Raw genomic sequence first — 24,904 nt, 5'->3', positions numbered from 1 at the left:
CGGGATGACAGTTTGTCCCCAGATGGGATAAGCCAGGCAGCTGATTTCATTTTTTTTTTTTACTATTATTTACTTAATTGATTAATTTTGAGGGAGGGTAAGCTGAGAAGTAAAAGTACATCATTTTGTTTTTCTCTTGGTAATCTAGAACCTGAGGCCCTGAGGGTTGCTATAAAGAGGAACAATTCAAAATCCCCTTTCAGAGATGCCTGGGTGGCTCAGTAGGTTAAGAAACTGCTTTCAGCTCAGGTCATGTTCCCAAGGGTCCGGGGATCAAGCCCCACATCTGCTCCTTGCTCTGCAAGGAGCCTGCTTCTCCCTCTGCCTGTCACTCCCCCTGCTTTGTGCTCTGTCTCTCTGACAAATAAATAAATAAAATCTTTAAAAAAATCCCCTTTCAGTAGCAAGTCCCCTATTTCTAAAAGGCAGGTGATGAAAAAAAAGTATGTTTAGAGGTATGTAGAAAACCCAAGTGTCCCCAAGATGGGATCAGTATGAAACATCTGTACGTGTACAAAGCAGCACATGTGATGCTGAGTTAACAGTAAAACAAAGACTTAAGGAAATTACGAGGCAAACTTCCCTGAAGTCTCTCAGTAGTTATTTGGGTCTGAGGGTGATTTTGTATTTTGTGACGTGACATTTTCTAATTTCACTGAAGGAAAGCTAACCAAATGCATGGATTTTATTTATTTTTATTTTTATTTCTTTTGCCGCAGCCTCAAAATGCCTTAGGGCTAATTCAAGCCTAGTTCAGTGGCAATCAGTTGTCTCAGAGGCCGCCTGCATGTTTAAATAGCTTCTCGCCTATTTATTTTGCACTGTTTTATCCTGTAAGCTGTCTCAAGGCCCTTCCAATATAAGCAGGAGGATTTAAATCTTAATAAATTGAGATTTGAATAACAGAGGCAATCTGGGTTTGGAGGTCTTGAATGATTAGGATAAACATCTCTATTCCGATTCTCAAATTATGCATGTGCTATAACACATTGCCCTCGATCGGCATCAGTAATAATTAAAACAGTAACAACAGCAATAAGAAAGAAAATATTTAGGTTGAAACAGCACTTTTCAGTTTGTAAGGAACTTTCATTCACAGTTTTTCATTCTATCCTTGGAATAGTTCTAAGAGGTAGGAAGAACATGTGTTATGCCCACATTATAGATGAAGAAACTGAGTCACTAAAACATTAAGACAAGCCCACAACAAGAGGGGTACGGGATGACACTAAGACCAGAACCCAGTTCTTTCCAATGGCTTTGCCATAATTTGGCCAGATGTATCAACATATGTGGGCCAATAATAAGACTTTCAATCACATTCCGATTAAACCACTGGAAATGCCTTCCTATAAAGCTTTTAACATGGACACTACAGAAATCCAGAGTCATTTCTTTTTTAAAAAGATAACCAAAGGGATGGTTTATCAGTTCTATCAATTGTAGGTTTGGAAATGACAAACGAGCAATGCTCCAATACTTTTCTCTAGCCTCCTGTTATTTTGACGGAAGACATAAAAATATATATGACTTGCTTAATTGTAATTTAACACCAAAATATTTATTCTGTCCTGTCATCTCTCATCACTCAAAATGCCGAGGAGTTGAATTTTCAGACACAGGAGAAGTCACATCACAAAGACACATTCTAACATTAATAGAAACAACAACAACAATTAAAAAGGCTTACCTTGCAGCCTTCACATGTAATGACACCATAATGGATTCCTGATGATTTGTCTCCACAGATCTTGCAAGGAATAATTTCAATTTGAGCTGCAACAGAAGCACGCAACCAGTTAATTACATTTTCTTTTAAACACCTTATAAAAGCGTTCCCTGATCAGCATTTGTATAGTGAAAACTAATAACCTGCTAAACATTATACTGCATTAACTATTCATTGCTGAACTGTGAGGGTCCCCCTAGAGCCCTGGACTAAATTATGGCTGCTCGTTATATAATAGCTTTCGGGTTATTAAAATGGGTCATTTGAGAAGGTGTTTAAGAACCCACAAGAAGACTGGAATCAGCATTTCAAAGCCTTCAAGAACTGGAGAGCTCGCAGTTTAGGCCTCAGAGCAAAGCAGATACTAAAATGTTTCCTCCGATCTCATTTTCCATCATTATTTTTAAAAGGTCATAAATCTGTCTTGGCTGCGCATTATAGCTCCACCGGTAGGGAAAAAAATACACACTCCAGAAAGTCAAGACTACTTAGGAAAATGATTCAATTCAAAATATTAATAAGTTACATATGCCGGCAAGTTAAGAATGCCTTAATCATCTTTTTTAATTAATGTAGTTGGCATGTGTTAAAAATCAGTCCATTTGTGGACGATCAAAACCTTTCAACCATAAAGTTAATATCCTATCTGAATTTAATAATGGTGAATCCTAACGAATAGTAAATGTAGTTTCTCAGTTCTTTATGTTGGAGACTGATTGCCCGGTACAGTGTGCATATGTTTCTAACCAACGGATCACTTGAAGATGCCTCATGTTGGAAGACCACCCAATGTCTAATAGCTATCACTCCGAAGTTCTCAAATATGACAAAGCACATTTCTAAGCAAACACAATATACCTTGAGCACAGCTGGTTGGAAAGGACATAAGTAAGGATTAAAAAAAATAACCTCAGCAATAATTAGACAAAATGAAGTTCTTGGCCCACTTATTAAATACGACTTATATGTGAAATAAAGAAGACCGATCTTGAGCTGTATACGGAGGGTGTAATACTCTGGTTTCTCTTCAGATCGCATAAATCTTTCGCCTTTTGTATACGGAGGGTGGCAATGTTCACCAGTGTACCCAGAATATCCCATTACACTAAATTTTATTTTCCACAGTTTTCACTATGGCTATCATGTCAGATTACTATATCACACACACAAACACAATTTTAAGAGCGTTAAGTGTACTTCATTTTCATACAGCTCCTACCTAGCCCCATGCCTTACACAATGCAATGATGTATCCAAGGAATATGTTGCATCTTGTGAGTAACACACACATGCATACAGCCCGCTCTTCCTTCCAGTATAATCCCATATCCTGGAATAATCTCCACAACCACTTACTCTGGATTTGATGTGACGTTTCCATTTAATACTCAGAAACGGTATACATTAAATTACTGGATTTAGCCTCATTATAAACTATGTGTACCTGCTGACTTCCTTTCCAGGGGACTAGTACAAGTACTGTGATGACTTTTTAGGGAGTACAAGCTATTCCAGATGGAGAGTCCCTTTTCATGCCTATCATTTTTTTAAAGATTTATTTACTTATTATAGAGAGTTAGGGGAGAAAGAGAGAGTGAGCGGGTTTGGAGGCGGCGGGTAGGGGCAGAGAGAGGGAGAAGGGAGAGAGGATCTTAAACAGACTCTACATTGAGCGCGAAGCCTGACAGGGGGCTACATTTTATGAACCTGAGCTGAAACCAAGAGTCAGAAGCTTAACCGACTGTGCCACCCAGGAGCCCCTCACATCAGTCACTTTTTGTGTTGACATAGTGAGCTTCAATGACCAGTTAGAGACTGCTTAAAATTTCACATCCAATATATTTTCTATAATGGGTAAGCCTTCTAATACATCAATAATGGTGTCTTTGTATAATGTCTATTCTGAGCTCCACAGCCCAACGTGTGGTAAGGTCGCATTAAACAAAAATGGTAATTTCTAAGTCCGCCTCATCTTAGTGTCTTGTTTGATTGCTTCAAGGAAATTCTTTATGAAATCTGAACTCTAATGATGCTTCACACTGATAGCCCCCTTCTGATACTTTTAATGGAGTCAAGGCTAAGTTTTGTGTCACATATTGTCTGTAGCTTTAGACAGAGTTACGTCCAACATTTTTGAGACACAAAAGCCACGCGGTGGTATAGACATTCTGAAAGGTGCTATCAGCTGAGAGTGATGGCCTGGATTTTCCCACAGGAATTAACTAGTCTGTAATGAGAACCAGCCTCTCCCACCCCCAGCCCTAAGGAATAGAATAATTAGGCAACATAAAGTACTTGGACCACTTATTAAACAAAATTTATATGTGAAATAAAAAGACCAACACTGAGCTGCTTCTGCTTATGTCTTACCTCAAGCCGTAATCACAGAAATCAGACACAAACAAACTAGGCTAAACCCTGTAGTTTAAGCAGGCATCAAAACGATGTGAGGCAATTAAAGCAGCCTCAGTGCTGAGCTCCAGACCTTTCAAGAGTTACCTTCCTTCCAGCTTAACAACGGAGAGATCAAGCACATCTATTTATTTAGCTCTTTATAAGTTATGAAGGCCCTGGACAGACCATATTGGGAACACTGAGTAAAACTATCTGGATTGAATAGAGAATAATGTATTGCTGTTCATTCTGCCTGGGCTCCTAGTGGATTATGCATGAGAAATGAAATGGTAATGTTTAAGGCAGGACCAAAATGCCTGCCAATGACTGCTGTGATCCTACAAGTGATATGGAGATCTGGCATGGAGGGGTCTGTTCATGATGGCGGTGGCCCTGGGATCATAGCCTGGCACTTCTGCCCTTGGAATGACTCATGGCCTGGCTGCGAGGGCGGGAGGTGGTAATGGAAGGGAAGGCAGGAGGGTAATGATAGCACAGACCCAGAGTTTGGTGTCAACTGCTGCATTGATAGGGCTGCTGGCCTGAGTCAGGCTCCTAAACTTCACCTTCCTTCAGTTCCCAGGGTCCTAGCATCTGGAGGGCACTCAAGCTGAGACTTATTTCCCAAGATTTATGGCGGGTAAGATGCTTAATATGAATGGATTCACTGTAGATTGATCTGTATTTTCAAGCAGGGGCCATGAGCCTCGACCTTTGACCCCCACCGTGTTTGTGTTTCATTCCGGTGGACAAAGTTGGCCAAAGAATGGGAATTAGAAAAGCTTCACTAGGAATCTCATGGTAAGGTGATGGGGGGATCTTCACAGCAAAGTTCAAGTATTCTGAATGGTCAGATTAAACTAGACTAGCTTACCCTCTGGGTTGGCTCTCTTATCTCAGAAGACAATCTGAGTTGCAAGGGCTCTTTAGGAAATGATTAAAATCCACCTGCTCCAAAAAGCAAACTCTCTGAATGTGATCTGATCACATGTGTTGATATTTCCAGAAAGCAAACATTTGCAGATTGGACCCGGGCACTTAACTCAACCTTCCATTTAATCCAACAATGCATAAAAGCCACTTCCCTCCACCTTTTCGTCAATTTACAGAATTCAAATATATCAAGGAGAACAACAACCACAAAATGCCCATCAGTATTTTTTTCAAAAAGAAAGCAGTTTAGTTCCTTAAATTTGAGTTTTTCGACCAATAAGAGGGAAAAGGACAAAAATCCCTTTGCCCTTTGCTTCCTATCCCTCAGGCTTTTTCATTTTCTAACAGGCAGTGTTGTTTCTTTTCAAAATACTCGTCTTTTAACACAAATTATGAGTCTTGGCCCATATATATACTGCACACATTAACTCAGCCAGCATTTCAAAGGATGAGTTCTGTCAGACACCACTACTGTCACAAGTATATTGATTAAATTAGTCCACATACATATTCATCGCAGCAAAGAGGTTTATTGTGTAGCAGAATATCTGAAGCAAGACACACACATATAATCATGAATTGGCTTAACAATGCACAATCTTGCTATGAAAAATTCTAATTTGCCCACATTTTCAGCTCTATTGCCTAAATAATTTGCTCTCTCATGCACCCTCAGTGATTCAAGCACGCTCTCCACACCTGCAGAGGCAAATCTCTGCAGTTTCAAGGAGCTGACAACAAGTGGCAGCGGGGAGTCAGGAAATCCTGGAATGCAAGTGTGCTAATTAGCCAAAGTGGTCCTTGGGCTGGGCTGTCATTTAGCACTGTACTTCTGCAGAAGGTTGGATTTTTTTATATAAAAAGGACGAGAACATGGACAATGGCATTCTGGATACCTCATATGCTCCTCAGAACCTTTTTTTGGGAGATAATCTTGGTCCAGAGAAAAATACCCATTTCCCACAGAATTAAAAAGTATGATTGTCCGAGAGTTGTACCCATTCTACGGGTGAAAGGTGATGGCATGGTAATCTAATGGATTTATGATAACCAATAATATGCAACATGTATTGGGGCTTATAATGTGCAAGGCATTATATCCATTCCTCCAGTATCCTACGAGGGGGGAGTTACCATAATCATCATTACCTGCATTTTTCAGAAGAGAAAATGGAAACTCAGAGAGGCTGAACAACTTGCCCGATGGCAGAGAGCTAGGAAGAGGTAAGACTGGGATTTGGAGACATTTTGTCTTTTTGTTTAACTCCACAGTTTTTCCCCCTTTCCCACCATAATTCACAGCCAAGCTAAATTGCTCCAATAACTGTATCAGGAACAAACTGCTATTAGTATACGACCAACAACCGAGGATGCAAATGACACAGCACAAATAATTTGGTTAAACTTACATAACTACTCAGAACTGATGTCAAGATATCCTTCTGGGAGTTACATTACTTACTAGTACTTTATAACTGTAAGTAATCATCAACCTTCTAGACCGTTCTTCTCCATTTTATAAGATTCCAAGTAGAGTTTTTGACCGTAAGACAACTGACGCCAAGGTTTAACAATTTTTAAGGCTGGGCAGATGACTTAACTTCTCTGAGCTTCAGTTTAATATCCGAAGATTCAGAGATACAATGTATAAATGATGTCACACAGAAATGATTATTTTATATATGTATTCTCTCGCTATCTATATATGCACATCACACAGTTGTTAGAAATATTTGGCACTCAATAAATAGTAGTTATTATTATTGTTATTGTTGATAAGAAATCCTGCCGTATAGCGAAATGAAATTCTCTTCTCCAGACTTTAAGCCCTTTCCAAAGTGGGGATAGAGAAAAGCTGCTTATCCTCTGAATAATATGATGGGCAGTTCATACCAGCTACCGTAGCAATCCTTTACGACATTGGCCCTTAACTGCCACAGCCCAGCAGTACACTGCAATCAGTTGTGTTATGTGTCCCAAGGAATGTTACTAACAATAGTAAAAAAAAAATTAAAATTTTTATTGGCTCATATAAAAAATAAACTAATAGGGACCTATGGTTACCCCAATAATTTCTTTCACTTTAGCTCACTTGCATAACCATACACTTTCTTGAATTGGACTGAATAGGGCGGGGTTACATTTGCTGGCTTGCCAGGAAATGGCCAAACCTTGGGTACACCCATGAGAGTATGTGACACAGATGAATGTTACACAATTTTGTGTGTCTTGCAAAAACAGTCGAGAACTACTGCTAAAAAAACCAAAAACCAAAAAACAAACAAAAAAAGAAAAAAAAAAAAAACAGAACACAAAACCCAAAACCAACTATCTTTTATACCAATCTGTTGACAGTCTCTCTTCTGGAGGCTGAAACTATGGAAGGCTTTTCATTTGCTATGTTACATATTCCTCCAATGTTTGAATTTTTTTTTTTTTACAACCAGCATGTATTACTTTTGTAAGCAGAAAAACCAATAAAGATTAAAAAGAAAAACCCCAAGGCATTTGATTTTATTTTCAGTAAAATGGCTTGAGTCCTTTATGGATTAGTCACTTTATTTTATCCCCAGTTTAAAACTGCTGGGGTATTAAAGGCTTCTGCAGCTGCCTGAATGGCGGCCGGGCCTGCATGTCAAGGCCAGCTGGGGGAGAGTGGCAGAGGCTTCACCTGCTTACCTGGAGTGGCTTTCAAAGCTCCCAGCTTCTAGAATTTTCTGGCCGCTCTGGGTCTGGCCACCTCCTGGTTCTCAGGACGCTCTGCCCTGCCCAACGGGGCCCCGCTAAGTGGACAAAAGTAGGGGCTGAAATTCACCTGGCTGTTGGTCCTGCTGCAGAGTGGCTAGAAGAGCCTGGAGTAAGGGAGCCTCATTCTAATTCGTGTGTCCAGATAAGCATCTCATTTTCAAACCATCCTTGCCAGGGCGGTGCCTTCTTTATACTGTGCGAAGGTGCTATGCATACTAGTGGTGAACAACTCAGGGAGCAAAATGCTTTCCCCTCCACTCTCTCAGGGCTGCTGCTGGAGGCGACGGGGCCACCGGTGGATTTGCGGACACCTCTCCGTACATCTCAGTGGTGGGAGGGGAATAGGCTGTGGGCTTTGACCAGTTTGGCAACTTCAGTTGTCCTGGATGAACGGCTCGGGGTACAGCATGGCTATATTCCACACAGGCATGACCAATGAACCTTGGGGGTGGGGAGGGCCGAGTTCCAGCTGCACACTATCCAAACCAACCATCAACGTGTTCTGCCATTGTGCCTACTAAATATAGACTAATTATAATACTAGTATGTTTCCTTGATACAGTCTTTCCATCTACTGATTTTGGATTCTTCCATAGCAGTACCTAGTCCTCACTGAACAGCACCAAAGCAATTAGCCATCTAATTAGAAACGCCCTATCTACCCTTCGCTAGAGCAGCCTTGTGGTCATTTCTGGCAACGGTAATAATGTCTGATATTTGCAGGTTCTGTAACAGACTTTAAAGTGTTTGTTCTCATCAGTGTGCTCTGATTTTGGTGCTCCCAGCAGCTGTGAAGTAGGCCCCTGGGTATTACCATCCCCATTCTACAGATGCAGACAGTGAACCTCAGGAGGGTGAAACGGCTTCTCTCTGTCTGTATTTCCCAGAGTTTCAGCGGTGGAGGCAGCCACAAATAAAACAGTCTTGGTGTCTCTTCCCTATTCTAGATTATCTGATGCCTTTAGATTTATGCTAGCATTGATCTGAGGCTCCCAAGGGGAAATGACACGAGAGAGAAAGAGCTGCGGCTGATTTAGCTAGAAGTAGAGTCGGCAATCCTTCCAAGTCTCTCTCTGACCCTCAACTTGCTGGGTGGCCTCAAGCAAGTCACTTACACCCTCCACTTCCTCCGTCTATAAAATGGGAATAATTCTTACCTCCCAGGCAGGTGGTGGTAAATGAATGCTCACAAAGCTCTTTGAAGATGAAAAGACTTATATAAATGGGAAGCTTTAGGAGGCTTGGCATATCATTCTTGGCAAGGATTAGGACGCTGTGCCCTCACTACCCACAACAGGCTCCTCCACAAAGAGAATAAAGAAAAATACACAGAACTGTAATTTTCATCTGCTACCTAGACATACTTTTTTTTTTTTAATTGTTGGTTCCCCATATGCCTTTCTGAGGGACTAAGAGGTCCAGATGCTATGATCTTAGTCTCAAAAAAAGAAGAACACATAGATGGAGAAGTCACCTCTCCAGAGCCGCTGTCACAAGCAGTCACCAAAACGAAACTTCCACCAGGGCATGTGCGGTCCTGCGGAGGCATCGTGGAAATGGAAGGATTCCTACATGTTAAACCATAAACATACATGTCACACTGTGACATTTTGAGTCTTGGTATTAAGCTGATGTCTGATTCAAAGGGGCTTGTCAAAGTAGAGCCAGTTTAAAAAAAAAAAAGTCTCAGCCCCCCCTTTGACAAAGCTCCTATATCTTACCTACTAATTAAAGCCACTTCTTTAAATTGATTGTTTTGCTTGTACCTGCCAAAATACATACACATAAACACACCTCAGTCAAGAGAACAAGTATTTGTAAACTAAATCTAAAGTACGTCAAAAGTGGAATTTTGGAGCTTCGGCTATTTCCCTCAGACATTATACATGTATGACATCAGTTTGGAGGAGTTAAAACACTGGGCCAGAATCCCCACTATGAATTCAGAAAGAGCTTAGCTGGGTATGCAGGAAATCCCTGCAGAATACGGAAGATAGGCATATCTTCTCGTGTGGCTCTCTGTGAATGTGCAGGTAGTTCGGACAATGAGAACTGAGTATTAATCCTTTGTAATGTGTGTCTATCCCTTACTAGATTAAGCTTTCCAGAGAAACTGACTCACATTCCCCGATGCATACATATCTTTGTTAAAAGCCCAATCCAAATGAACACTTCTGTCCCTAGACAGGGAAATTCTGTCCAATCAGAGAGGAAACAGGTTTTTCCTAAAGAGGAATAGTGGATGGCTTTGATTTTTAGAGCCAGTTCTACCTAGAACCCTCCTACTAGACAGTAATGTACAAAACACCGAAATTTAAGGTAATTGACTTTTTACCTCTTTTGGTAACTACCTGATAATTAACTCAACCTTGCATAAAATACTTGAACGGCAGGGAAAGCAGCTTCTCTTTACTCATCAAGTGGGCAAACACTGAATAAATGCTCACTCAATAAAAGATGATGCCATAGTATCAGCATTACAAATACGTCTCTCTGTTTTGTCTTCCCTAATCTAACCTGTCTCTTGCCGTCATAAATAGTGAGACATACCTGTTGTCGAGAATGTGCGGGATTATATGCAATCAGGGACCAGGACAAATGTAACTGGTCCAATGGCCAGTTATTCTCAGTTGGGATAAGGTTCCTCTAAGATGCTAGAATTAACTACATTTTCTTTTCTTCAATATTTAAATCCTGAAGATTTTCTAGGACCTTCAGATCAGAAATACCTAATACAATTTTTTCTCTTGCACTCTCAGTGTGGGTTGACTGTCATTTCCTCTCAGCAGGAGAAAGAACCCGTTTTATTTTACCAAGTGATTAGATTGTGATCAAGGTAAACCCCTAATAACTTCTTTTCCGACAATAGATGTGTGTCCTTTACGTTCTTCTGGATCATACTAGGCCAAAAAAAAAAAGTCATCTGACTCACAGAACTGTATCTAATCTTTACTCGTGATCAACCTCACTCTAGATACCAATTCCTTTTTTGCCCTAAACAAGAACAACTACGCCCCATTTAAGTTAAATCTTCCTCTGTCTGCAGTTGAGAGCAATGGGGTCAACTCTTTGCTTTCATCATTTGAAGTCTGTTTTCCACAACAACAGAAAAAAAACATTCTTTAAAACCAAACCAAATCTGGAGATCTTATCTAGTGTCTGCTTCACCCAAAACATCAGAATTACTGCATTTTATGAAATAATCTAACTTTACACAATTGCCCCCAAATTCTCACACCCAACACTCCATTTGGCAGCTCTCTTAACCTCATGCCTGCTCATGCATACCTCAGGCTGGCCTCGTTGTACAATCTTGGTATTTTAATGTAGAAACTTTTAATTTTTTTTAATAGGTACATATAATGTTACAAAAATAAACAAGCCTGTCGATTTGATTGATCTAATCACCAGTCCACGGACGGAACAACATATTGACAAAGAAATGGATCTCACAACAAACAGGACATCTGTTTAAATCTATTTATTCTGTGGCTTCCTATGAGTCTCATACACTGTATCCTTAGAATATGGCATCGTAGTTTACTGAATAAAACCAATCAAAATATTGTTTGCCTCATAACACTCCTTAGAGAGCTAAAATCTCCTGCCTAAAAAGTCAGTCATTGATTGCTAATTTTGATAGTATAATTTCTATGACCCCCTCCCCACCCCAATGGTGCTACCACAAAAATCCGCTGTACAAAGGCATGCAGAAGTGGGTCAAAATAACAAGAATCCAGATTACATCATCAAAGTTAACCAGGCCAAGGAATCCACCGCTTTTTCCCATTAGCCTGGATTGTTTTTTTGATTCATTACTATTCATTGAATAGTAGATTATGTCATTTAAGAAATATTCTCTAACTAAATCAAGTCTGGATTCATGGCAAAATTTTGAAAATAACTCGTAACTTTAAGCATTGGAAATACATTTAAAACCCTCCATAGTAAGCCAGAGAGGACTAAAATGACAATACATCCATAGCTACAGAAACACAGGTTGGTAATATGAAAACTTTCTCAGTCCAAGGTCCTGGGGTGAGAATGGTAAGAAGGATTATCCCACAGTCCAGATTCCCCCTCTACCGCTGAGCTATTTCCCCACTTTACAAAATATGCCTAGAATTAATAAGGGAAATGGAGCTTTGGTCAACAAGCCAAGGAAAGGTCTGGTTTTTATTAAAAATCATAAGCAAATTATTCAGACTTGCCAGAAGCAGAAGTGTAGATGTTGTCATATTAATCATATTTAGACTGTAAGATCTTGAAGGATTAGTGACCAACTCCTGGAAGAAAAATTCTGCTGAGTTCTCCACCTCTAATTTCTAGGACATAGCCAATGACATCTAAACAACCAATATGTCAAGTTCTAAGCCTTCAAATATATCACAGATGTATTTCTGGATTGCAGTTCAATAGTTTTTTTTTTTTGTTTGTTTGTTTGTTTTAAACAATTATCTTTTAGGATGCTTTTCTTAGACAGCCAGTTCAGCCAGGCGTAGGAACGACCAGACAAATGACCTGGAGATTTTTTCTGACTCTCTAACTGCAGGCTCTCTAAACTTGCTTTTTAAAGAAGGATTTCCACTCTTAATTATGTAAGATCAACCAGAGAATGGCTAACGATGTCAGCTGATAGCTGAAGCACAGTTGTTTTCCAAGTCTATTCCCATGGGGAGAAAGCAGGAGCTGGCAGCTATTTCTTGGTAGGAAAGAGAAATGCAGTAAAAGGCAGAAGAGCCTTGGGGATACTAAGTAGTTGTGAGGCAGGAGGGGAAGGAATGTTCCGACCAAGCTCAGAGATTGTCAGATTTATTTTAAGAAGTTCTGCACATCAGACTCAGCATCATTTCACAGACTATAATACCTAATAAACGTCATTTTTTCCTAACCAAAGGAAAGGTGTACCATGGGTGCTTTTCTTGAAGCCACCTATTCTTATGTGAGTCATGTACCAGAGATGGGTTAAGAATGTCACAGCCAGGTGGCGATAGCACAGGAAGGGGCAAGGCAATGGCCTTATTCGACTTCCGGTTTCTGCTCCTACCAGCCAAGGAGCTGCTTTTGCCTGTAGACAGACCTTTTGGAGGAGGTTCTGTGACCATCCTGGACAGACTCCTATCTGCTGCTCAGCCTCTGGCCATGTGTGCTTTTGTCACTTCAGATAGCTTGGGTGAGGGGGTGTGACATTATCCTCAGAATAAGTGAATTCTTCTCATTTGCAGTAAAAGTGCACCATTCACACACTCTGGTACTCCAGTACGGCAGGGTTTGAAAGCCACTTCACAAGTGACGGCAGCACATTTCACATCAGATGGAAACACACTCTGATTGCTAACAGCTGCTCTAGGCACATCTTACTGTCACCGCCTTAGCTCAGAATAGCAGGTCCTTTTTAATGCCCATGACTGCTACCATCTTAAATCATTTCTCTCTCTCTCTCTCTCTCATGCACACACACACACACACACACACACACCCCATATGCCACATGCCGCATGCTCACACACAGGTCCATCCAGCCGCAAGGCCTACCACTACTTGCTGGCAACCTGCATGGTCAGACACCAGGAGCGCAAAGAGGATACGCAGAAACCAGTACCACACTTCATCTTGTTATATTAGCTTCACTGTATACAGATCAAGACACAAAGTGAAAACTGTTTTAAAAGGAGAAGAAAGGAAAGAGTTTAGTATAACCTTGAAGGTCAAGTGCAGAGGTTAACTGTGCAAGTTCTAGGGCCACGGGGTGAAATCCTGTCCTGTCACTCACTAACCATCTGAACGTGGGCAGCTTTCTGACTCTCTCTCTGTGCCTTATTTTCCTCCTCTCCTTTAAAATGATTCCTACCTCATTATAAAAGGGCACCCAGGTCGAGTGCTGGTAGAGCCAGTGCCTTGCATATAGTAAGTGCTTAATATATGTTAGTATGTATCTTCCTCCTCCTCCTCATGCATTTTTTAAGGACAATAGTATCAGGCAAGGGCTGCAACCGAGTTGAGGGAACTAGTAGAATGAAGGACAGGTCATTATACTCCTTGTAAATAAAAACATGGTAAAGTTTAGCAGCTTTTTGTTTTGTTTTTAAGATTTATTTATTTTGAGCGGGGTCAGAGGGAGATGGACAGAAAGAGAGAGAAAATCTTGAGCAGACTCTCTGCCGACAGGGGGCTCCACATCACGCCCCTGAGATCACAACCCAAGCAGATACCAAGAGTAGGATGCTTAACTGACAGAGCCACCCAGGCACCGCTAGCAGCTTTATTTCTAATGCGGAGGCCTAAGATGAGAAGTAACACTAAGCAGATCTAAAGCAGAACTCAAAGAGACCAGTGTGTATGATGTCAGCGACCCACTTTCTAGGTAAAGCCCATGGCAAGGCGGGCATCTTGGAGAGGTGGTAAGCAGAGAAGAAGTAAGCCTCCTTAGAGGGGCTTCTAAGAGCCGTGTGGTGAGATAGCAAAAAGCCTGAGCGACCTAAAACTACCTGTCAATGAGTGTAATTTACCAAACCCTCCCCCCACCCTCAGAATCTCTGCCAGCATCTTTCTCCTGGGCTCCCCTCCCCTCTTCTGTTCTTAGATACACTGTTGCACGGGATAGTCTTCCCCATCCAGTCCTGCTATACTATGCTGTGATTTGACGATTATTGGTGAGTTGACCAATAGTAGGGACATCTTTTTCATGGCAAGACCCCACAGGTGTCATCTAGTCAGGGAAAACACAGTAATCCAAAGGGGAAGAGAAGCCCACCTGGTAAGTTGTCTATTTCATCTCATTTTTGGCTTAGGAAAGAGAACATAATGAAATGTTCTCCTAGAGGTCCAGAGGAAAAGTCCTGCCAGAGCTCTTGCCAGAGCTAGAACACTTTGTTTCTACACACATGCCATTTCTTTTCTGCCTTATTTAAAAACAAATGTTTACTACTACCTATCAAAAAGCATTCCTTTCAATACCATGCCATCACAGAAGACAAGGCAACACAATGCTAACGTAGTGTTGATGGAAAATAAAGTACTGTTTTCCCTTCAAGGTAAACAATTTCAATAGAATGTGCTAGAACAGAGTTATGTTGTTTATACCTCCCTCCCCAATCCCAGTAGTTGTGTGTTTTTGCTTTAAATCCATAGCAGCAAAGCCCAAGGCAAGGAGCATCAGTCATGCAAATCTATTTCCCATTTATTTTTCAAAACAAAACCTCTCAACAGCCAAGCATTTTAGGACCTCATGCTACCTCATTCTCAGCTACAAAAGTCTAAGGCATTCATAATCAGGGGCCAAGTCCAAGGTCATGTCAAAGACCATTAAGAAATAACAGAAGTGACTTCTGAGGCAGATTCTAGTGGCAGCACAAAAGTGTATTTATCAGGCTAGAGCCTTCCCCATAACATGTAACATGTTGGGGAACTGATTCCCAGAGGGGTGGCTGAAGTCACCCCAGTGCTCCAGGAAAATCAACCTAACTACTCACCCCGACCTGCCTTTATTCTAATTTCACTGTTATTCAAAGAAACCCAGTGCAATCACTGAAAGCAATTCCAAAAAATGGAGTTCAAAAAAGAATTAAGACTTAGAAAAAAAAAAAAAATCATTCAGATATGAGTGTAGGCTTCCAGACTGAAAATTCTGAATGGGAAAAGATTTTTTTCAGGTGCATCACCTTGGAATGTTGTTTAAAAAACCAGTCACACCTCAAACACAGCTGCCAATAATCAGAAAGACAGCCAACACCTCTGAGGAATTATTGTTCATTTAAAACATCCTTTAAAATATATCACAAGAATAAGTCTGACCAGTCCTTACCCATCCCCACCCTCTAAAATCAACAAGTAATATTTCCACTAAAGCCAGTTTCCTGTTCTTGGAATCAGCTTTTTGAATTGTCAGCCAACATAAACCGATAAACCATAAAATTTATCATTGCCACTAGCAAGGCAGGTAACTCTACTGGACAAGTATCAATCCACTTCAGAAATTTTCCTGAGCCTTAATTACTCCCATGTACAACAGAGCAATGTTTTCCCCTTTTCTGGTCTATTGAGGTAAATGGTGTTTCAGAGCGACATTTCATTGCTCAGTTAGATGGTATAGTTCATTTTAGAGTGAATCTATTATCTTTCTTTCTCGACTTAGACATTACTAATTAATTTCAAAGAATGTTTTCTTTGGGCATAATTTTACAAAGATTCTTTGAGATCTTAGTCCATGGCACTTTGTAAAGCATAACGTCCTCAATACGGCGGAAGGTTCTCAGGAACAGTGAGGGCAATGATTTTAAAAATCTCTGATTTTTATATGTGTTATTCCAGGAGCTTTCCTTAATGGCTTTGCTTTGTTTTAGTATTTAGATTTATTTATCGATTTATTTGAGAGGAGAGAGCGAACACACACAGGGAGGAGGGGCGGAGGGAAAGGGAGAAGCAGACTCCTCACTGAGCGGAGAGCTGGATGTGGGGCCTAGTCCCACAAGACCTGAGCCGAAGGCAGACACTTAACTAACTGAGCCACCTACGCGCCCCATCCTTAATGGGGTTTTGAGGAAGAGATTAAGAGAAAGAAAAAAGCCAAACTTGAAAGTGGCAATCAGGCTACCTTCAGTCTAGCCACTGTCAGGGAGTTAGGAGGCTGGGAAGCCCTCAGTCTCACAGGATACCAGTAGCTCACTCTTCTCCTAACCTGACAAATAGCCGTGTGACATCTCTACCCATGCTGACTTTGCCAAGGATCCACATTTTATTCAACTACAACTGAAAAATGGAGAGCAAGAAAGGAGAAAACGGAAAGCCCCAAGGGCCAACAAATAAATTTCCTAAACCAACTGCATTTTAACATTCTAGGAATGCAAATTCATATTAACTGGTTTTTAAAAATTCTTTTTGTTGTTGTTTTTGTTTGGAAGATTTTATTTATTTATTTGAGGGAGAGAGAGAGATCCAGATCATGAGCAGGGGGGAGGGCCAGAGGGAAAAGCAGACTCCCTGCTCAGCAGGGAGCCCGGTGTGGGACTCTATCCCAAGACCCTGGTATCCTGACCTGAGCTGAAGGCAGACGCTTAACCTTCTGAGCCACCCAGGTGCCCCATATTAACTGTTATTTGAATTTATGTTCAGTCTTTCTAGGGAGAGAGCAATTGCTGAAACCGGAAGAAACTGGTCACAAAGACATCAGCAATGGGCATAAACAGCGAGTGAGCCGAGGGGTCTGAGGTCACCAGTGGCAGACCTAAGAAGGGTTCCCAAGGATTGCTGCCACTCACTTCACTCCAGGGAGGCTATTTCCCCTCCAACTGCAGCAAGGCAAAACCATCCCTAGAAGAAAGGCCTGGGAACAAGAAAATAGGTCGCAGTTCTATACATTCTTCAGCAGCATCTCATAAATCTTAAAAAGTAAAACTTAGGGAAAACCCATTTTTATAGCCCCTAAAGACAAGAAACCGCAAAATGAGATCAAACACGGGTAGTTCCGAAGGACACCTCTCACGGGGAAAGCGTCAGTCCCACCACCACCACCATCACTCGCGTCAGATTCCCCAGCGAGCCCTGATCTTGAACCCTTACAACTGAGTCAGTGAGGTCTGCCCAGCTCAGAAACAGGGAGCTCAGGGCCGAGTGCGGAAACAGCACTGAGCAGCCCCACAGCCAAATGGGGTGGCATCTTAGTGATCTCTGAACCGGTGGCTGAAGTCAGAATTCTCCGGTGATGACTATCTGGTTATGACAACGAGAGGCACCATCCCAGGAGTTTCCCTTCTTTCTCCCTCCCTTCGGCTTCCCACACGCACTGCTCGCAGGGCAGTTCTGTTAGTCAGGGAGTAGTAATTCTGACACAGTTGTAACCGTGCACCCTCAGGAGGCGGGGGAGATCTGGCTAAGGGACATGCGCTGTGTGTGCGGACGTGTCTCTGTGCTGAGGCAGAGACAGCCTTGGAATGTCCTTTGTTTTCCTTGTGGCTGCTGTCCACCATGTTAATTTCCTGGAAGAAGAGAATTAGCGGCCGGTATTTTCTTCCAGCAAAATTAGTGGCACCAGCCTCTCACCCCAAATGACTGGTCTTCAAAACAGCGATGCTGTCATTGTCACTAACTTCTTTGAACCAGCTGCTCGCAGGGCCAGTGTGCCCGCAAAGACCGGTTTGTCACTCTGTAGTCACTTTTGTTGTTGTTGTTGTCGTTGTTCTTAAAGAAAAACAGCCTGGCCTGGTTTCTTCTGTTAGCTCACTCACTATATTAACCATTGGTTATTTTCAAAAATGAAAGTCACTTTTACAGAAGAACAATGGCCACGATGGAGGCTATTGCTATGGGAGTGGAAAGCCATTCCAAAAGAGAGAGGACATATTAGTTTTTGGAAGTGATAGCATTTTTGGCACAGATGTTCAGCCTCCCTGGTGGACTGGCTGCGAAGGGGTGTCACCCACGTGGAAACAGCCTTTCTAGTACATTTGTTAAAATAAAGTCAGCCTCATTACCTAATAATGTAAATGACTTTGGGAGGAAAACTCTGAGTCTCCTATTTTCTCTCTCCTTACAATACTGTTCAATTAGAGTTGACTTTGTGGAAATTCTGATTTCATTACCACCGCTGCATTAAAATATGCTTTCTGATGTCATGCTCTGGAATAAACTAAGTTGTTTGCTACAACTACCTACACACAAATTAGAAAATTATATGACAAGGAGTTTAATACAGCCTGTAGCTGGGAACAGGTTATTACTGAAAGTCGTTGTTCGCATGGTTTCTGGTTTCACAGTAAATGAAGACGACTTGAAAGGACTCCGTGGTTTTGATGCTCTTCTGAAATGAAAACATTTAGTGAGTGTGTAGCATCGGGTTGTCATTAATGTCAGCCATGCGGAAACACTGTCTCCAGGAACACTCCAGTCATTCCCCGTCAAGACCATGACTTTCCACCCTCTGGCATTTCGGGCATTGTGCCCGTACTCTTTCAAAAGAGAATCTTTGGGGAAGCCATTCTAGGTAATCAAACACACGTAACATTCTTAATAGGGTGGTCTCAATTTGCTAAAGGTGGTCAAGAATGGCCATGGGAGAATGTGTTCTTTTCTGAGAAAGGCAAAGCTAATGATGACAGTTAATGATGAGATCCTGGAACTTCGGAAAGCGAGGAGTATGAGCAGAATGTTTAAAGGTGTAGAGTGTTGGTTCAAAATAATGTGGTGGATAAAAATATAAAAATAACAGATTAGCTTTACATCGCGGCTACTGAACTTCTTGATATTAACACTTTAACAAAGTCTTATTGATGAATGCAGAACAATCTGAAACATATTCTTGATGTGTTTGATGGTAACTAGTACCTTTTATGTACCGTGTCTGCTGACTGACTATATTGTAAATGAGCAACAAAACACTATAGTTACTCCCAAAGTTAAAGAATGAGGAATTAAACATGTTGTGTTGAGTTAAATGAATAGCACAACATTAAAAAAGACTTGCTAGGCACTTTCTTGCTCCACGCAATCAAGTTTGGCACAAGAGAGAAGAGAAGGAAGTAAAGCTATTTTCTTAGGTGGGGAGTAAGCATTAGAAGTGGTATTCTCTATCATGTGGCTGGGGTATTTTGTGGTTGCTCTTATTTTCCTCTCCCCATTCATTGCCTATGAATTAAGAAATAAGCAAGGCATAAGGGAATAGGCTAAATATATAACAGTATTTGCTATATTCTTTAGTTTCAAACACTCTAAGGGACAGGGACCAAACATGGGATAAGAAAATATTTTGCAGTTTCTCAGGATATCACATATTTGTTGTGTTTGCTATGGGGGTTACATAGCATTTTTCACAGCACTTTTTTATTTTTATTTTTTTGAATTGCGATGGTTTTTAAACACCCAAGGTGAATTCTCACAAAGAGATTGCCTGGGTGTTTGGGGGCTGGGGTGGGCATCTGGTGATACTCTCATGGTAATAATCTCTTTATTTCACTTATTTTCTGTGCTTTCTACTTATAAATTCAAACTGTAATGTCTTTCTCCTTCCTCTTGTACCTCCTTTCTAATCTACAAAACAACAACAAAAAAGTATTCTTAACTTGTATTGTGAAATAGCTACAAATAGGACTCCAGGGGTTCGTAAATCCTACTGTATATAAAGTGTCTAATGTTCTTCCAGCCGTCAATTAAATCACAAGGACAATGCAGCTCATTTTATAAAATAAAATAAAAGTTATATTTGACAACAAAATGGCCAAAGATAAGAACTGTTTATATTTGGGCTGCTTTTGACCTAGTAAAATGTATAGGAGAGGAACATCTAAGACTTAAAACCTGCATGAAAGTTTTAATATTTTAAACTGTTCATGTCGAACCCCAATCACATTCATTTAAATAATGTTAAAAGCCAAAGAATTTATGGTCTATGTATCTATGGTTTCCCCTGTTAGTGTTCACTAGAAAGACATTAAAGTTTTGTGGGTTTTTTTGCTACAGAATCATATCTGGAAAATATCAATAGAAGTGTTATCAGTTATCAATCCCCCTCATTTAGATGTTAAAGGGATTAAAGCTCCTGTCAGCACAAAATAAGCATTCGCTGGAAAATAATTAATCCTTTTTGATGAGGTCTGTTTTCCTCAAGAACAGTCAGAAAAAGATGTAAAGGGACATCCAGATTATCATGTAAATGTTGAATCTCAAAGGAGATGATGAAGGAATCTAAATAAGGCTACCTTAATTCTGAAAGAATAAAAGTTCAAACAATGAATGGCTGAATTCACACCTCAAAATTACACCCAATACCAGCTTACAAAAATAAGTTTTCAATTGTGTGGAATCATTACCACACTGACAGAAAACAAAAGAAGCATTTTGCAGAACCGTGCTGGTTTTGCTGCTCTTTCTGCTAATTTACTTTGTGCAGAAGATTCACTGTGTGGACCACTTGTTCCTCATCACACTAAACAAATGCCTTTAGAAGAAGACAAGCTGGGGCCGCCTGGGCGGCTCTGCCAGTTAAGCAGCTGCCTTTGGTCCAGGTCGTGATCTCAGTGTCCTGGGATCAAGACCCCGGGCGCTGGCTCCCTGCTCACGGGGGAGTCTGCTTCTCCCTCTGCCCCTTCCTGCTGCTTCTTTTCTCCCTCTCTCTAATAAGTAAATAAAGTCTTCTAAAAAAAAAAAAAAAAAGGACAAGCTAGTCATGAACTTGGTAGTATCTCTTCCTCTTTCAGATTTCTGCAAGGCGATTTCACAGGATCCCATAAGTGAAATCAATTAAGTAAAGTCTATAGCTAGACAGGAAATATCCAACACAATGCACCCATGTAGAATATATCATGCACATTTATTTTTCATCATTTAGAAATGACTGGTGAGAGTGATTCACCATGCCCTTGCCAGTTGTCTTCTTGATAATCTACTGTGAATGTATACTGCATAATAGCCTTACCACTCTGACCTCAACACGGAGTAAAATGACAGATAACAAGGAAGTAGAAGCTAGTCACTTACACAAATAGGTGATTTTGATGCTTTGGCCCATTCTGGCCCCTGCTCAGTTCCCACACCTCGTTCAGGAGATGTGGCTTTCGTTAAAACCCGCTATTTCTATGGTTTAAGATATTAAACATTGTTTGGACATACAAACAGTCATCTTTGTTCTCTTTTCATTAATAATCGCAGTAAGAGTCCATTCCCCACATGAACTGTCCTCAGGAAGGGAAGTTAAAAGGCCTCGAATAATTTCTCCTACTGCCCTACAGTGAGACCTTACTGGCCTCCTTCGTTGTCTGAAGACCCTTCCCCGGGTCAGACAAAGTAGAGCTGCTCCCGCTCATGAAAACAGAAACTAGTTTCCGTTTTGTTTAGCCGGCTCTAAGGAGCTCAACCAAACCAAATGACAGAATTCCAGACCTGTAAAGACTTAGGAGATGATCCAATCAAACCCATTACTTTTCAGCCAAGGCCACCAAGGCTCGGAGTGGCACACTGTCCCAACATTACCAAGCTGGGGTGAGATCCAGGGAAACCACCACCCACCACCCACATCTGCTCATTCTCCTCCCAACTTTCAACTAGGTCTATCCCAAACTCATCATTTCGCAGATGGAAAAAACCAAAACAAAACCAAAAACCAGAATCAGGGTTAACAGAAATCACTCATGCGGGAGGAGTGAACAGAGGTTAGTTTATCAGGGTGGCTAGTTGAGGCCTGGGCAGCCACAGGCAACTTGACCTTGAGGACATGTAACAGAGGACCATTCATGGGTCACGCTGGGGGTAGTGTTAGGGAGAGGCAGCAAGCTTGGGCACCAAAGGCAGAATGCTGGGCACCTGGAGATGGAGAGAGTTATCAGGAGAGAAAACCCCAACAGACTGGGAAAATGGCAGGGGTGTGAAAGAGGAAGACTGCATTGGAATAAAGTTGTGTCCACCTAACATTTTCCTCCAGCCTCAGTCCTAGCCACAAGCGGGCTATAATATATCTAGAAACACAGAAGCTAAACTGTCCTTTTATTTATTTATCTTTAAAGATTTTATTTATTTATTTGAGAGAGAAAGAAGAAGCACAACCAGGGTTAGGGGCAAATGGAGAGGGAGAAGCAGACTCCCTACTGAGCAGCGAGCCCAACACAGGGCTCGATCCCAGGACCCCGAGATCATGACCTGAGGTGAAGGCAGGCACTTCACTGACTGATTCAGGCCTTTCTAAACTTGCCTTTTAAAGTCCCCCTTAATACCTGTCCTAGCGACCATAGGAAATAAAGAACCAGAGGCATTCCTACCCTCTCCCCCCAATGCATCTCCTACTGTAATACCTGGATTCATTCTTTTTTTTTTTTTTTTAAAGATTTTATTTATTTATTTGGCAGAGATCACAAGTAGGCAGAGAGGCAGACAGAGAGAGAGAGGAGGAAGCAGGCTCCCTTCCGAGCAGAGAGCCCGATGCGGGACTCGATCCCAGGACCCCGAGATCATGACCTGAGCCAAAGGCAGCGGCTTAACCCACTGAGCCACCCAGGCGCCCCTGGATTCATTCTTCATAGCATTTATCATTCCCCAGAATACCTCATATTTATTAGCTGTCTCCACACACTTAGAATGGGTGGTAGAAGGAGCAGGGATCGGTCTTTTTTCCTCATCCTGTATTCCAAGTGTCTAGCTCAGTCCCTGACACACGGCAGGTGCCCCAAAGCAATGATTAAATTAGGGAACCCTATCTCCTGCTTCTAGCATGTAATCTCTGTTACTCTAGAGAAGAACAAGAAGGTTGCTGAAGATATCCTAGGCAGCCCTAGACATTTCCTTCTAGCATGGAAACTCTACGGCAAGAACCAAAATTAGTTAAAGGGTATCTAATTTATCAAAAAACGAAACCAAAAAAATCAACTGGGCAAGCATCCTCTTCTGAACTACATTTACTAGAACCTGTAAATCAAAGATGCCAAAGGAGTTCACAGGATTAAAAACAAAAGAAGGTCAGGGGCTGGAAGTAACAGGGGAGGGTCAGTGTCATGGAGAAGAAAGGTAGTAACTGGTCTTCTGACATGAAGGGCTGGCCCACAGGTCAGCACCGGACAGTCCATGTGAACTGTTAGGTGTCAAGGAGTGGCTTTAGAGATAAATTCGAGCCCAAATGCTAAGTCAGCCGTTTACAAGCTCAGTGATCAGGGGCAAGTCATTTCACCTTTCCAATCCTCAGTCTTCTTGTCTGTACCAGTGTTAGCAGTAACTACTTCACAGAGTTGTTATGTGGCTCCAATGCAAGAATTCATCTATACAATTAGCTCAGTGCCTGGCCCACAATGGTAGCCACTATTACTATTATTATATGAGCTATCGGTATTTTTATCTAATCGCAGATAATACTCAATAATCAAAGTTAATCTCCATCTGCTTTTCTGAACCAAGAATTACTGCTTTATCCTGGGATTACTATAAGGTCACTGTGGCAAGTGGGTTTCAGCTCATTTCCTAAGTCAGATGGATTTCTCATGAACGCTTTGAATGCTGGCTGAGGTGCACTGTGCTGTGATTGATTGTGACGTCTGCCCAGGGTGTGGGGCCAGGCTCGCTGGTTCTAATATTAGAATTGGTAAGCCTCTTCCAGTGTTAGGGAGACTAACAGCTATGTTAATATTATGTAACGAAGCACAAAGACCTGGGAAGAACGGGCTAAGAGTCAGGTGCTCTGGGTTCTAATTCTGAGCTTTGCAACTAACTGGCTAAGTGATTCCCATGCAGTCACTTCTTCATAAAGTCACTTCCTATTCAAATCCTGTGACTTGCCAGTATTGAGTTTTCAAATGTAAATAAGAAAGAGGGCAGGGCCTGGCCCACAGGAAATCCTTGATGGTTATTTGTAGAGATCATTTGAAAGAAAAATAGAAGGCTATCCAAGGCTATCATACAGACATGTAACAGTTAAATATTTTCTGTCCTCATTCAAAAACTTTGACTCTTCCTACCCGTGAAGAATGTATTTGAGGGCGCCTGGGTGGCTCAGTGGGTTAAGCCACTGCCTTCAGCTCAGGTCATGATCTCAGGGTCCTGGGATGGAGTCCCGCATCGGGCTCTCTGCTCAGCAGGGAGCCTGCTTCCTCCTCTCTCTCTCTCTGCCTGCCTCTCTGCCTACTTGTGATCACTCTCTGTCAAATAAATAAATAAAATCTAAAAAAAAAAAAAAAAAAAAGAATGTATTTGAAAGGAGAAAAAAAATTACAATATTTTTGGCACCAAAAAAAAAAAAAAAAAAAAAATCAGCTAATGCTTAGGGATGCTCCAAGAAAGACAAGGCTGTTGAGAATATGGCAGCTCTTTAAAAACCAAGGCACCATTTAAAAATAGCTGGAATTAATTACAGAGCTAATGACCCATTGAAAGGCTTATTTAAATACCAAAGCCAGTACTGAACAATCATGGAAAATATGGCTTAAAAGGGTTTTAGAGAACAGAAACCAGGAACAGCAGTTGAAACAAAAACCACATTATCCTAGAACACTAACTACTTTGGTGAGAAACATTCAGGATGTGAAAATCTCAGGGGAGTTCTCACACTGGGTAAGAGAAGCCACTAGGATCAACAGAAAGACAAGAAGATGACCCATTGGTTCACCTGCTTAGGAAAGAAGGGCCCCTATTCAG

The 24,904-nt window shown here is 41.4% G+C and overlaps 1 protein-coding gene across 2 annotated transcripts in view; it reads right to left on the bottom strand.

The window, feature by feature from the left end:
- Nucleotides 1–24,904, bottom strand: part of RORA (RAR related orphan receptor A) — a 710,090-nt gene that overhangs the window by 41,824 nt on the left and 643,362 nt on the right. For both annotated transcript variants that reach the window (XM_082733763.1, XM_082733764.1), the window contains one exon: nucleotides 1,691–1,776. In XM_082733763.1, the coding sequence (XP_082589889.1) occupies nucleotides 1,691–1,776 (86 nt within the window). The remainder of the gene's footprint in view (nucleotides 1–1,690; nucleotides 1,777–24,904) is intronic.

The sequence above is a fragment of the Mustela nivalis genome, assembly GCF_964662115.1.
Source record: "Mustela nivalis genome assembly, chromosome: 6".
NCBI lineage: Eukaryota > Metazoa > Chordata > Mammalia > Carnivora > Mustelidae > Mustela > Mustela nivalis.
Note: the sequence above shows the minus strand (reverse complement) of the source record. Positions and strands in the feature narration are given on the sequence as shown.